We start from the raw sequence: 15,685 nt of genomic DNA, 5'->3' as shown, positions 1-15,685 counted from the left end.
TGCAGAGGGACTGTTCAGAAAACAACTAGGGCTTAACACATGGAGATGAAAAAGCAGTGGGTCCAGCAGGTATTTCACACAGGCATCCTTCTATGCTTTGTTGCCCTCACTCAGTGTGGGCAGATTCAAAGTTAATACACATCTTTCACAGCCTTTTCCTTACTACTGGGCCCTCCTTATTCTTCTTATGTGTATTATTCCATTTTCTAAGGACTTCTAAGTAGTATTAATAACGGAATGAAGGCTGGGTGTGGTGGCACACACCTGTAATCCCAGCACTCCAGCAGATGGAGGCAGGAGGATTGCTGCAGGTTTGAAGCCAGCCAGCCTACACATCACATTCAGGGCCAGCCTGCACTACATAATGAGACCTTTGCTGAAAAAACAAAGTAACGGAATGAAAAAGCATGAAGCTATGGACTGATTTGGTAAACTGAAGTCCAGACATGCTGAATGCACCAAGCTACCTCCCTGGCATCCAGCTGTCCCTGAAGCAGCTGGACTGTACGCAAGAAACCCAGAGCTGATGCTAGGTCAAATTAGCCCGTGCTCAGTAGGAGACTTAATGATCACTTCACAAATTAAATGGGACACCACTTTCACCCAGTCTCCACTGACAATGAGCTCATCAGAGCACCTCTTTTTGGCACCTGTCAGCTGGCCCCAACCACATATAACCCTCCTATCTTCCCAGCCTCAGTGATCCTTACAGAAACCCTTCTCTCTTCTTGCCCTCCCAGGACCATCTTACCCTTTCCTGCTCACTGGGATCACCCCTAATACTGTCCTAGACTATCTGAGATGACATTAATGAGTAGCTTTTAGGAAGGTAGCACTTCATATGATAAGGTACAGCTGTACCAACCCCAGGGACATCCCCATCACACCTTTGAGCTATGGGAAGGGAAGCTTAGCTTCTGCAAACCAGTCTGAGGCTGGTTCTCTGTGAAACACAGGCCAGGGTCACAGCCACTTCCTTCTGGGTGCAGCTGCTCACCCACACCGCCCCTTTATCTGGCCAGCCAGGACAGTGGCCTTTGACTCCCCTGCTGACACCCCAGAGAAGGGCCCAGCTTCTGTGGTCACAGGGTATGGGTGCAGCGCAAGCAGCCCCAGGAGAGCAAGGCACAGTCACCTGGAAGCCCTGGCTGTGGTCCTGGACCTGCAGCCTCTTCTCTTTTCCAGCCACCCACACAGCCAATGTGCAGTGCAGAATTTAGAGACCAGCAAAATTTCCACAATGAAAAGGTGAAACAGAAAAAGGGATGACTGACATAAGGTTATACATTTTTTCTCTAGTAAGGGAAATAAAAAACAAAACTTATCTGTTGGTGTCACAATTAAAATACATTCTGATTGCAAGGAAAAATCCATCCTTCAAACAGGTCTGGCACCTGCCTATAATCCCAGCACTCTGGGAGGCTGAAGCAGAGGGACCACAGGTTCAAGCTCAGCCTGGGAAACTTAGTGAAACCATGTATGAAATAAAAAATAATAAAAAGAACTAAAATGTAGCTCAGTGGGAAGGCCCTCAGTTTGATCCCTAGTACAACCAGGGGGGGAAAAAATTCATCCTTCAACCTATAATAAATTTATCTTTACTAAAAAATGGTTAGGGATGTAGCTCAGTTGGTAGGGTGCTTGCCTAGTATACACAAAACCTGAATTAGATCACCAGCACCAACAAAACAAAATAAAAACATCAACTGCTCACACTGTTCTTTTTTGCTCACTTTGGTATGTTGAAATGAAAACAAATTGCATCAGGGAGCTGGCGCCTGGGAATGGGAACAATTATTTAACCCAGTCCCACATTCAGTCAGAGCAACTAGATAAAATAACCTCTTCAGCTCAACTATAGTTTTAAAACTAATCCACAGCAAGCCCACCTCCCAAATATATGGAACAAATACTGTGCCGAAAATAGAGCCTGAGCTCCTGGTGCACCTGAACTGCTCTGTCTAGCAACCCAGTGAGCTAATGCTCATCAGAGACTGGGGGAAGGAGACAGGGCTCCTTCTTCATCCCGAATAGCCACTTCCTGGGGTAGAAAAGCAAAGAAAATACTAGTTCAATACCTTCAAGAAGTGAAGTGGGTCAAATGCAGAATTAAAAATCTATAATATGAAGTATAAACGTTCCCCAAATCCAAAATATATCTGGACTTGCTTGGCCTTAATAAAGAACAGTTGGGTAACAGAGCTGGATCCTTATTAGTAAAACTAGGCCAAAAAAGTGGCAGAAAATCTCATATTGTACACGTTCCCCCAAAATTTATTTCTAAAAGCTAACACTATTGACTAAAAAGTCAGAAGTCAAACTGTTTTCCACAGTCAGTATGTAAGTAACAGCCCAAAACTCCCTCTTTTCAGCTAACCCCTTAGCATATTCTCTGGTGGTACACATGCCTTAACTCTGAATAAACAAAGGCATTTTACTTACGATGTTCCTTGCTGAGAACTGGGGTGGGTTTTGGCAGGCGGATCATATTGTTCTGTGGGGAGGGAGACAGAACCACACAGTCACACATATTTATGAGGTGTTACTTACAAGTTCCCTTTTGGCCCCCGTCCCCAAGCACGTAGGGTAAATTCTGTCAACCACTGTGCTGTCTCCTGCCCTTGGTACAATCTTGCCATTCTAAGGTGACACTCACCCTGCATGCTCAGAAACAACTCTTTATAGACCAAAACAATGACATCTTCCACAGCAGTGCTTGCAGCTCTCAGCCAGCCTTCCCAGAAGCTTTCCCACATGGGAGGGCTATTCTGATCCCAGGGACAGTCCAGGGGTCCCATGGAAGAAGTGGCAGGGCTGTCCTCACCCGCACCTGGTGTGACCCCAGATTTACCTGTGGCTGTCTAGTGCTCTGACCTCTCCACACCTCCATTTTTCAGTCACTGTGTCCCTAGTCAGTTCCTAACAGCCCTCACTGACTGCCTGGCGGAGGCAGTGTAGACAAGGCACTTGCCTAGGCCTCCATGAGGATGCAGTGGCCCGAGGGAAATGAAAATGAAACGGAACACACATGTACACAACCCCAGGCAGTGTGGGGAAAGGTCAGCAATCAACTGCACAAATTGACTCTCCTGGGAATCTGAAGAATGGGCACTTTATTGAGCATGACCAAGGAAGGCAAGTCAGAGAAAAAAAACCAGACTGTGTCCCAAGGACGTGGGATTCTCCAGGACGACTGCAGGAGGGCTTGCGGGCAGGAGGGTGAACAATTGAACAGGAAGTGGGAGGGACAGAAGCTGTGGCTGGAAAGGGTTAGCCTGGGTGCGAGGTCTGTGTGGGTGGCACTGAGAGTCAGTGAGGAGCAGGTCTCAGAGGCACTGACTGACAACAGGATGGAAGTTTTGGCTTTAGTTGCTGGGCAGTGAGACTTCACCCATCATCCACATGGGGACACAGTGTGCTTGAGAGTACGGTCATGCTGCAGGTACAACTGGAAGGGAGCAGGGAATGTTAAGCACAGAGGCCACAAAACCAGCTGGAAGCAGCCTTGCTTGTGTAGACTCAAGGCAGTGGGAACAGAAACAGACTGGACTTGCAAAGAAGTAGGTGCCTCATAGCCAAGGTGAGCACTCTTCTCACAGACAGCACATGCAGACTCTCCTGTGTTTGCAGGTCATCATTTTATCTTCGTGCTAGCAGCTCTTAAGATGCTATTTTGAAACTGCCTTCCCACCTGTGTAGACAGCTAGGACCATGACTACAAATGTGGGGCAAAAGTCACTCTTCTGACTATTCACAGGGGCTCCTACAGGTCCCCTTGACTGGGCTCCGGTCTCCTTGACTGGGCTCCAAGTCCCCCAGGCTCCAGGGACCTGGCAGCTGTGTTTTGCCAACATGACATAAGCACAGGGCACACAGGTATCATGCCTGCACGTCCCGCTCCAGACAGCTAAGCACTTGTGCCAGGACCAGAAGACCAGTGGACAAAACAAAATGCCACTTGCTGGGGATACTTTGAGACACATATGCATACTCTCCTCTCCACTGGAAGCCACATCCATCCACACCTCACTCCCTCTTCAGCCAGCAGATGACACCCTGACTCTTCTGCAGACCACAAGGGCCACCTTCTCAGAGATACAGTTCCCAGAGAACAAGACAATGGGGCAGCGCCATCAAAGACCTGGAATGAACAGCAGGAGGGCCAGGACCTGCAGGCTCCCACCAGCACTGGGCAAGCTCTCAAAAATGAAGCGAGCATGGTTGCTTATGAGCTTGCCTTCAGTCAAACCATCTAATGAGATAAAGACCTTCCTGCAGCAAGAGCTGCATCACCCAGCCATGAGCAGTCTGGGGAAGGCACAGTACCTGGCACCCGCAGCGGATGGAGGAGGAAGGAGCAGGGAGGGAGAGAATGTGAGCATCCTGCGCACAATGGCCCAGCCCTTGCCCTCACCCTGCCCCACTCTACCGGCATCTGCTCACTCCCAGGGCCGGTGGCTGAAATGTGAGACTTCCTACTCCACAAGCAGCCACCAGTCTCAGTGCACTTTACCTTGGTGGCTTATGTGATACTGTGGCAACAGAGTCAGGCAGGCTTAGTTGTCTGCCTTTGGGGAAAATTTAGTTATCAGTTCTGGCAAGGTTTTATTCAGTGCCTCTGGAATAGGGAATGGGAAACCTTTCCTATAAAGGTCAGAGAATAAATACAGGATTCCAGGCTTGTGTGCTCTGCCTTGCAGAATCAATTGACAGGCCTGGTCAGGGCTCAATGAAGCTTTATTTACAGGAGACAGCTGCAGGGCAGACCTGACTCTCACTGGGAGCTTGCTTAGCCCTGCTCTGGAGGAAGGTTTTCTGTTTCTTGCTTTGCTATTTTTTCCCCTATCCTCATACATCCTTACAACTCAAACATCAAAATCATCAAGGAAAGCCAAGGAAGTGAGGAAAAAAAATAAGGGGCAGATTAGGAGGAACTCTGTCAGTGGCATTGGGAGTGTCCACTGTCCAACACACACATATACACCAGAGACCTTGCCTGTGGCCTGTGCCTCCTCCTTGAAGACCAACACTTTGTCTCTGTAGCAGTTACTACATTCTGCTGCGAGCTAGTCCACCTGTGCAAGTATCTTATTCCCCTCCCAGTAACCATTCTCACAAACTAAATGATTGCCAATATCCTAGTCATCTTTCTAAGGCTTTGGCCAAGATGTAAACGATTTACTGATCTGAGGAGTTACTGCTGTAGACAAATGCTGGAGCCAGGCAGCCTCATTTCACTCTCAGTTTTCAAGTATTTCACAGTCCATGAAAAGATAAAGAATTGCATGGCCAATGGATACAGAGGGACTAGAGAAGCTGTGTGCTACATTTCTTATAAAAATCTCTCAGTTTAAAAAACACAAGAATTACAAGATACCTAAAGCTGATAAGACAATATATCCCTACTGTACACAATTCCTGGGTTACAACACTTTGACATTCACATTCAAGATAATAATCTCAATTTATGCAGCAGCAACTTATATTTGTTTAGGATATTACTAAAACATCTTCATTACTGTAACTCCTTGCAATGCTCTTAAATTCCACCTAAAGAACAACTTCATGTTTCTGCTCCTTTTCTTCTCTCAATCTAGGGAAGCTTCATCTCTGCTGGGGCATTTGTTACTAATGTTGTTTTATTAAACCACTAAAAAGCATGTGTTCTTCTCCAATGCAATAAACAATTCCAGACATTTACTTACTTTGGTTTTGGGTTGCAGAACTAATGTGCTGAGAATCCTAGGGAAAGGAAAAAATTCTACTTATTAAAATATTAAGACTTATAAATGTGAAGGCAAAACTGTAGCTTTTAATATTGAAAAGATAGTCTTATGAAACTCTTAAAGATATAGAAAAACAGAAATAGAGAACACCCATATTACTCACCACACAATTGTATATTTCACTCTAAGACCCTCATACTATCTTTCCATCAATTCAATCATCAATCTTAGTGAATCTTCATGAATAGTTTTAAAATAATGACTAACATTTTTTTACATAAAATAGCTTTTATCGCTTACATTCTTTCCTGGAGTTTATTTTTTCTTTGGTCTTAAGGATAGACATTTTTACAGAGCTTAAGGCTTTATTTTAAAACCAGTAATAATGACTTGTCTTACAAAAGTCTTACTCTGAAATGAGTAAAATAGCTGATGTGGTAAATCTGGGTTTGTATAGACATAATTTCTTTTGGAAACAGTATCGTGGAGAACAATAGCTATGAACACATGTGCATGCATAGCAGGTTGGACAGGACCCAGATTGGAACATGCTATTGCTACATGCTGAAGGTTATTCAAAAGTACAAGCCAAGAAAAGATGACTGTGCTTTAAATATGCTGTTCACAAAGGCTGTTACAGAAATGCCTGAAGGGCCAGGGATTTAGCTCAGTGGTTTCGCCACCTGCCTCATAAGTGCAAGGTCCTGAGTTCGATCCCCAGTACCAAAAAAAAAAAAAGAAAGAAAGAAAGAAATGCCTGATTCAGCAGTTAACTGTTATGTAAAGTATTGCTAGTATCACATTAACCTTCAAGAAAATTTTGGACATATGAGACACACAAGATGTGTGTGCACATAAAAAACTAGAAATCAGACCATCTCCCCCACTTAGTTCTCCCAAACCTGTTTCCCATGTTCACAGGAAGTGCCCTCAATGAAACAGGTTCTGTGAAGTCCTGAATGCTTCCATAAACTGTAAAGCCTGACTATACAAATCCAAGATGTTCTTACTCCCATACACTGGAGAATAAAGTGTAATACTTCATAAAGCTGGCTCACAGCAACACTTCACACTTCATTCATACAGACACCAGGCTGCTGTCGAGGATTACCTTGGTGGGGAAAGGAAATTTGGAGGGCTCTGCTGTGCTAGGCGTGTGAATTGCTGTCAGAGGAGGTGGCCAGGAATGGGTCATTTCCTGAGAAGAGATTTGGAGAGGGAAGAAAAAGTACATTACAAACACAATATTCACGGCTACTTAGGATAACTTTCTAAATTGGGGGTCGAGAAGATTAAAGACAAGTGAAAGGTACAGTCTGAAAAGTTAATTCAGTCACTTTAGAAACTCCTACTTGAATGAGTTGTGTTCAAAAGCTGAAGATCACCAACTTATAAAAATGAAAAAAAAACAGCTTGAAGAATAAAACAGCAAGGTGAACAGGTGCTACATGCCAAGTACAATGGCACCTATGAGCTGAGAGAGGGCTGGAGGGTCTTGCAAGCTAAGGAGCTCGAACAGTAGGTTGGCCTGAAGGTAGCTTCCCTCCTGCTCACTTTCTCCCCTGGCTGGTTTACTGCATTTCCTGGAATGACTGAAGTTCAAAGGAAGAAGAACTTTCCTGTTTGTCTTAAGCAAACAAGTAATTGAGGCCACTTGTTCCACTTGGGAGCCCTTTAATCGATTTGACCCTTCCCTCATACTCTCCATAGCATAGAGAACTTCACTGGAGGAGGCAGCCTTCAAAGATTACCTTTCTTTTCCAATAAGTTTAATTTTTATTATTTCATCGAAGGCAAGATTCCCAAAGCTTACAAATGAATATATTTATCCTGAATAAATTGTTTTCTCCTAAGCATATTTGTGAATCTTGCTTTGTGAAAACACACACACACATACACACACACACACCCCCTATGGTACACAGATATGTCAGATAAAAGGTGTGTCTAACATACACTCTTACTTTCTGGAAGGGCTAAAATGGCATTGGAGATCATTAACCCCAGCATTTTATAGATGAGAACACTAAAGTCTCAGATGACTCAGTTGCAGATCAGAAACCCCCTATTTTCCTGGGGAAGTGCAAGAAGCCCCCACTCTGTGCTGCACCAGCTCCAGGACAGACTAAGTGACCTTGAATAGTGATGGAATTGATGCTGGCTTTGGGCCATTATATAAAAAATGAAAGCCTGTCCTTTTCTATAGACTGGCCACCTGCCTGGTCCAGCACTAAGCAGGAGTCCTGCTAAGACAACGGAAAGAGCAACTGATCTGCAGCCAGAGACCAACACAAGAATCCCACTCTGACCTGAGCCAGCCTGTGGGAGGGGCCTGAATTCTGAGCCTCAGTTTCTCAGTAAAAGGTGGGCTTAGAGCACTTATTTTTAAAGTATGGTAGGAATAGTTCAAGTAAGTGAATGCTTGAACGCATGTTGTACAGAAGACACTTAAAGCATGCAGATCATTACCATGTTTGACTAAAAATCTAGATTTATAAGAATTTCAATACTGTACTGCAAAGAGTGCTCCCTGCTGGTTTATTTGGCAAAAACTTTAAAGTCTGAAACCATCAGAATGTTACAATATAAAAATATGTAGCAATTAAATGAGGTGGTGTTTGAAAGCATTACCCTTATGTTCTCCAAGAATTTCTTCAGAATCTCCATGGTATCTATGATACTCAGTCACCAATTACTACTAAACAATCCACGGTTATCCTCCATGCCTAAGGCTGCCCCAGCCATTAAGTTAGGCCACTGGAAAGTGCATAAATTCCTTAAACCCTAGGGTTTCCTAGCAATCTGAAGAAATTTATGTATTTCCCTAAGTGTCTAGCCTCCCAGAGGCATGTAGGTACCAGGGGGCCATTCCTGAGGGGAGGAGGCTCCAAAAGAACCGGGAGGCCAAGGTTCTGCTCCTGGCCTTCACAGTGACTCCTCACATGGACAGAGCCCAGCTTTGGATGCCTGCCTTGGTGCCACCCTTCGTGCCCCATGGTTGCTGCCCCCTTTCCTCCTTGCTCATTTTGCTCCAGTCCTAGCTGCTCCTTGAATGCACCAACTTTTACCACCTCGAGGCCCTTCTGCCCACTCTTCCCCTGTCTTTCTCCACTCCCCAGACTCTCTTCCTGTATTCTACCACAGACCCACATCTCCATTGCCATGGCAGCCAAGACTCAGTCTGCCTCACTGGGGAACCCAGTGCTGAACAGCATCTGCAGGCCAATGGAGATTTGTTGAATAAACAAGTGAACAAACACATAATCCCTGGCATCAGTGCACTGAGGGAGAGCCTACTCCAACTGCCTCAGCTCCCCAACAGACTGTAAGTGGAAAACTCCAGCTGCCTGCATCTGCCCGATGTACACTGCCCTTTCTGTATGCTGCTATATGGCCAGGATGTGGCTGTGAGTAGAATCTGCTGGCTACCTGCTCACCCATCAACCTGTGGGAGTAATAGGGACAACTTTCCCCCAGGTTATCACCCTGAGGACCAAACAACATCTGTAACTAATTTGTGATGTTGGGAAACCATCTATGGCCTGTACCTCCCCTGTGTCTGGATTCCTCCGGACCATCTCAATAAATTGCTGGTGCAAGGTAACAAGGGGGACACTGAGGCAGAGGGTGATGTAGACATCAGCATCAGAGGGCAGGGAGGGGCCCTAGAAATCATCTGCCAGCCCAACGCCTTCATCTCACCCTGCGAGAACCAACACCCAGGGACAGAGCGGTGGGGACTTCAGTTCGATTGCAGATCCACAATCTCCGCTCTGAAAAGGCCCAGGTCCCTGAGTCCCAGATACCCTTCCACTTGCTTTCCTGATGCATGATCTCCAAATGAAAACACACACCCTCTGGCTGCGGTAATCACTTACTCTCAAGCATTCCCAGGGAGGCCGGATGTCACTTAAAGCAATGCTAGAGAAGTGATGGTGGATGAATTTATTACATTTAAAATGTTTGTCTGCACAAATTTAAATATCACATGGTTTCTCTTATGTAAGAAACCCAAGTATAAATAAATTAAAGAGCAAGACAAAAGATGACAGGAAACAGAGAGATAGAGCTTTTGCAAATGGGAAGAGGACCAAGAGCCGGAAGGGGAGTGTAATCTTTAGGTATTGCAAACATAGACCAATAAAAGTAAAACTGAAAAAAATATGTTCCTCTGATGCTGTATCATCGTCACTGCTACAGGAAGGATGGGAGATTGACATGTGGGTAGCATTAACATACATCAAATCCAAGGAGAATCGTTTATGCAGACAACAGCAAATCTCTATCCCTGCAGTTCTGTAACTATAGAACAAGTCATCCCAATTTCAGTGAAAATGTTAAAGCCATATTTTATAATCAGGTCAGTTCTTATTCTCAGAATTTTTGCTTGTTTTATTTTTTGAGACAGAGTCTCACTGTGCAGTTCACGCTGGCCTTGAACTCATTATGTAACCCAGGTTGGCCTTGAACTTGTGGCAATCCTCATGCATCATGGCTGGCCTAACTCTCAGAATTCACTAGCCAAAACAAACAAAACAAAAAGAATTCACTACCCAAGACATTTCAGAAATAGAAACAGGAAAGTATGATACAAAAATTCGATCAAGGTAATTTGATTTTTTTTTTTGGTACCGGGAATTGAATTTGGGACCTTGCGCTTGAGAGGCAGGCGGCAGCACCACTGAGCTAAATCCCCAGCCCAGTAATATGATTATTTTTCTTCTGGCTGGTAAAAATTTCTCATCTTTAGCAGCTCAAATATGCTTCAAGCTTAGAGGCAACTTTCTTGTAAAGCCCTAGCTACAAAAGAAAAAAAACACCGTGAAACAAAAATGATGGCAGTGTCTCCCAAATATCTGGCCAGATACTACTTCTGTCAAAATTTTCACAAGGCAAAGATCACCAACAAGCTGGGTGTGGTGACGCACATCTGTTAACCCCAGCACTCAAGAAGTTGAGCCAGGAGGATCACTGTGAATTCCAGGCCAGCCTGGGCTACATAGTGAATTTAATTTTTTTATTTCTATTTTTTTGGTATCAGGGATCGAACTCTGGACCTTGTGCTTGTGAGGCAGGTGCCAGAACCACTGAGCTAAATCTGCAGCCCTAGTGAATTTAAAGTCAGTCTCGCTGGGGATTTAGCTCAGTGGTGCCATCTCCTGCCTCATAAATGCAAGGTCCTGAGTTCGATCCCCAGTACCAAAAAACAAAAACAAACAAACAACAACAAAAAAAACCCCAAAGATCACCATCACAGCAACCCACATACTTATTTGCTGGTGTAAGCACCACCGTCACTTATAAATTTACAAGGGGAATTTAAAGACAAAATCCTTTCGGTGTATTTTTTTTTTGGTACTGGAAATTGAACTCGGGTCCTTGCGCTTGCGCAGCAGGCATAGAAACCACTGAGCTAAATCCCCAGCCCCCTTTCAGTGTATTTTGAGGGAAAAATGAGTAGAGATTAGTATTCACAGACCAGGGCCATATACCTGACTTCTACGTTTAAATTCAAAAACTTTACAGTGAAGAATCATTAAAACTGACATAGAAGCAACTTCTGAGCCACAGAGGAAGAAAGAGAAATAAATACACACAATATTACAGTTGCTGTATTTGAGTATTAAAATTAAACACATTTCTAAGAAATTAAAGCCAAAAAGGAAAACATGATAGTTTATGTGGCTCTTCTTTGATAAAAAGAGAGCATGTCAGTTTAAGAGAATTTGTTTTGTTTACTGGAACTAAATGCTGCAAGGAATTTCTGGTGTGCAAGAAAAACTGAAGGAAGGGTAACACATTCCATGATTCACATGGAGAAGCAGCACAAACATTCATGAACACTCTCAATAAACAGGAGCAAAGAATAATCCTTAGGGTAGCCTAAAGATGTGCTTTTACTTTCCACATTTTCTTTTTGTTCCCCCTTTAAAATATCATAGTCGCCAGGGATTTAGCTCAGTGGTTCTTGTGCCTGCCTCACAAGCGCAAGGTCCAGAGTTCATTCCCCAGTAGCAAAAAAAAAAAAAAAGTCATAGTCTCGCTGAAGAAGAGGCCAGACACACCCCATGTCACCTAGGAAACACAACAGGTATAAATCCAGGCTGTTTAACCCCAGTGCCTGCTACCACAGCAGTACCGGGAGCCGTCTCCTCTGGGATGTGAGCAGCTTTCTGGATCATTACACACAAGTACAAAAACGTGAGAAACACTGTAAAATTGGTGCAAAGGTCAGGCAGTTTGTGGACTTCCTTTTAATTAATACAATCTGTTACAGAATTCAGTAGTGCTTTAAGTCTCCCTTTGTTACTGTCAGGGTCTATGAGGGTGCACGGTAGGAGCCCCTTTCTGGGAGGGCTAGGGTTGGCAGCTGTCCTTTAATGCAGATGCACACGCCCACATGTGCCTTAAGCATCCTTCAGGCGACAGACAGTAAGCAGAACTCACCTTCAGAATCTCTTCAACACAGTGGATGTCACCAGAGTAGGTCTGCTGAAAGGGAAGAGGAGGAGAGGATTAGGGCACAAGCACCAGTTAGGACTGCAGAGCAGCAGGACCCTGGGCCTCCTTTTCCTGGCTGAGCACTAGGGCCTCTGCATTCTGGATGAGGAAGTCCAAAGAGATTTGCCCAGCTTACTCTTGGGAGAAACACAAAGAAACAGGAGCTGGAGACCATGGCAGACTAAACCACAGATCAAGTCACCAAAGAACATCTGTATATGAAATAAAGAGCATGTCCGTGCATCTCAAGGCAGTAACAGAGCAGAAGAGAGATTAAAACAGACACAGCAGTCAGCTACCTCGTATCATCCCACACTGAGACGAGATGAACGCAAAAAGTAGTGATCATCTGAACACATTAGTAGGTCCATGGAACACAGGCCAGAGTCCAATCAGGGACAGCTCTTCCTATTTTTCAATATTCTAACCTGCCAACCTTCAACACCGTCCCCCGCCCCATGGTACTGGAGATTGAACAAAAGGCTTTTGCACTGAGCTACATCCCCATTCCTGTTTATTTTTTATTTTGAAACAGAGTGTCAGTAAATCACTAAATCACTCAAGCTGGGCTCAAACTTGTAATACTCCTGCCTCAGCCTCCCACAGTGCTGGAATTACAGGCATGCACTACCACACCTGGCTCCAAAGTTAATTTTAAAGTTAAAAATATCTATCACCTCACTTCAAGTCAGCATTTTCACCTCATATGCGCGCGCGCGCGCACACACACACACACACACACACACGCAGGTTTCCCACTGAGAGCAGAGATTCTTTGGTGTCTTGGAAAAAGACCAACTATTCCTGCTACCTCCTATCCCCAGCTAAACACACGTGGTGGTGGTGGTGGTGGCTGCTGCTGCAACTGTTACCAGAGACATCATGACAGAGTCCAGGAAATGCCATATTATGGTCTACACATTGTTAACTGCAAAGAAAAGAGCAAAGTTAATCTGCAACAACGATTTTCTGACTAGAGACATGAAACGTACCCTATGACTCTGTTTTCAACAGACCAGCAACTTTTGTTCTGGGTCAACTCATGCAAGCTGTGCAGCTGGCGGCACAGAGGGGCACAGGATGGTGAGTGCCCATCGTACGGCCCTCCCACTACCCCACACTTCAGAAGGCACAGCACTGCCCTTCTGTGTCACCAGCACCCGCTGCACAAGATGGACAGATGGACTTTCCTGCTTATGGCTCTCGAACTGCTCACACAGCGTCACTTACTAACTCAAAGTCTAGGTTAACAATCCCTCAGTCCCTCCTTCCCATGAACTCTGTTATGGCTTGTGTCTCCATGTTCCCAAAGCCTCATGTGGTCACAGGTGGGCCTTTTCAGAGGTGGCTGGATCTAGAGCGGGTGATGCTGGGATCAAGGGTGTGTGATTACTAAATCAGCCTACTGAATAGTCTGGCATAATTCTGGGTGTGGATTGTGGGAAGGCCCACCCTGGGTGTGACTTCAACCCGCCCTAAGGGTATGCAGCTTGGACAGAATATAAGGAATAGAAAGAAGGTTGCTGTGCCTGCTTGTTTCTTTGCTACTTTGCTGCCTTCTGCCTGCCAAAAACCGCTTCTCCCCTGCGATGCCCCTCTGCCATGCCACCCTGCCTTGCAGCCAGCCAACTATGGACTGAAACCTCTACAAACCATGAGTCAAAATAAACTTTTCCTCTTTTTACTTTGGGTGTTGAGTATTTTGTCTCTGCAATAAGAAAATTAAGACAAACTTTGAGGAATAAAGAGGGAAAGGCATACAACACACACCCTGCCCTGTACCAGAGCAGGATGAACATGCCCCAACTCAAACACAATCTGAGCTGCCTCAATATGCTCTTAAAATATGTAAACTCCCTGGAAATGGTTTTGTGGACATTTCTGCAGTCTGTCATTGTTGAGGTGGTGTCAGAAGTTTGGAGGTATCACTAAGAGAACTGAGGGTGTCCCTCATATCTCCCGCACCCACCTGCAGACATTCCTGCATGAGAACAACTAGTTCTTTGTGTTTTAAAATCACTGAAGGGCGTCTAAAAACTGGGCAGACATCAGTGCTCTTATTTCAGCTAAACGTCGGAGAAACGAATGCTTTTTCATCAGAGGATAAAACATGTACTGTGGTTTCAATTTCTTACATGCACTATCAGAAAAAAATCCCAATTAGAGCTTGAAGGAGAATCAGCAGAGCAGAGCGTGACATTGTTCTGATGCTGGGCACAGAGGCCTCGTGTGCTATCTGCTGCTGGAACAAGAATGGGAATCCAAGCAATATCTGGCCATTGATGAAAAACAGCAAACCACATTGGGATGAGGGCAGGAAAGACTGGGCCACTGTTTAAACAGAATGAATGAGGTCAGGAAGATGAACCCTTGAGAAGCAAAAAAACTTCTTCCTGCAATCCCTAACCATTCAAGGAGACAACAGTTAGCCAAGATTTTCATATCCCCAAAGACCCCTCTTTTTTTGTTTTGTTTTGTTTTGAGACGTTTTACTCCACTGAATAAACCACAACTGAAGATACTGTAGATTAGCAACGTTTATCTAACCCCACCACAGTCACCATTTAATCCATTTAAAATTCTAATGAAGACCTTAGGTTCCAGCTGGTTGGTTAATTTATTGTGAATTTTTCTGGGGTGTTTACTACATGAGGATAGATCATAGTTAAGAATCCTAGGGCCCCAGATTTAGCTCAGTGGTTCTGCCGCCTGCCTCGAAAGCGCAAGGTCCTGAGTTCAATCCCTAGTACCAAAAAAAAAAGAAAAGAAAAAAGAAAATCCAAGCAAGTTTATCACGACAGGACTGAAAACAATCTGATGTCCAGTGACAGGTGTCCACCTGGTTACAGCACATGCATCTGTGCAGCAATATGTCATGCAAAGTCAGTAATATAAATCTATGTGCTTCCATGGAAAAATGCCAAGACATATACTTCTAACCTTTTCTTTAGTTATAATTTCATATTGACAGGAAAATCACTACAATACTAAAAGGAATTCCCACAAAGCCTTCACCCAGATTTCCCAAATGTTAGCATTTGCTTTCTATTTCTCCTCTCCACCTTCACACCCATATGTGCTGTGAACGGAGTGAGAACCAGTGCCCCAGACACCTCTCTGTACACTGCCACTTCTCACACCTGTATCCAAGATGGAGGTTTCAACACAGTCTACCTAGTATGAGCCCAGGTTCTGTCCCACGTACCTGACAGCACATCTCCACTCTGCTCCTCACCCAGAGCAGAGACAGGCAGACTGGAGAGAAGGTGACTCAGGTGTGACTGCTGGGACAGGCTGCCCGCTTGCTGCCTGTTTAACAAAGCACAGCTCGGCACCTCCAAGTCTGCGGCTGGAAGGAGATGTCCCAAAGGGAGGGGGGTGCTGAAAAAAACCATTGGTCCTAATCCCTTTGTTAAAACCATGCTCCTAGAGTTCTCAGCTGAGTGCCTGTCACTCCT

General features: G+C 44.8%; 1 protein-coding gene across 4 annotated transcripts in view; it reads right to left on the bottom strand.

Annotated features, from left to right (window-relative positions):
- Positions 1–15,685, bottom strand: part of Aff1 (ALF transcription elongation factor 1) — a 169,818-nt gene that overhangs the window by 39,193 nt on the left and 114,940 nt on the right. For 3 of the 4 annotated variants that reach the window (XM_004870535.3, XM_087185928.1, XM_004870537.3), the window contains 4 exons: positions 12,174–12,218; positions 6,838–6,924; positions 5,706–5,742; positions 2,443–2,494 (listed from right to left, as the gene is read on the bottom strand). In XM_004870535.3, coding sequence (XP_004870592.2) covers positions 2,443–2,494; positions 5,706–5,742; positions 6,838–6,924; positions 12,174–12,218 — 221 coding nt within the window. The remainder of the gene's footprint in view (positions 1–2,442; positions 2,495–5,705; positions 5,743–6,837; positions 6,925–12,173; positions 12,219–15,685) is intronic. The other variant, XM_087185927.1, reaches the window with a different exon arrangement.

Source organism: Heterocephalus glaber, unplaced genomic scaffold (genome assembly GCF_053883595.1).
Source record: "Heterocephalus glaber isolate CG9 unplaced genomic scaffold, H.glaber_assembly_v1.0 deba00001503, whole genome shotgun sequence".
Taxonomy (NCBI): domain Eukaryota; kingdom Metazoa; phylum Chordata; class Mammalia; order Rodentia; family Bathyergidae; genus Heterocephalus; species Heterocephalus glaber.
This window is presented reverse-complemented; position numbering and strand designations above follow the sequence as displayed.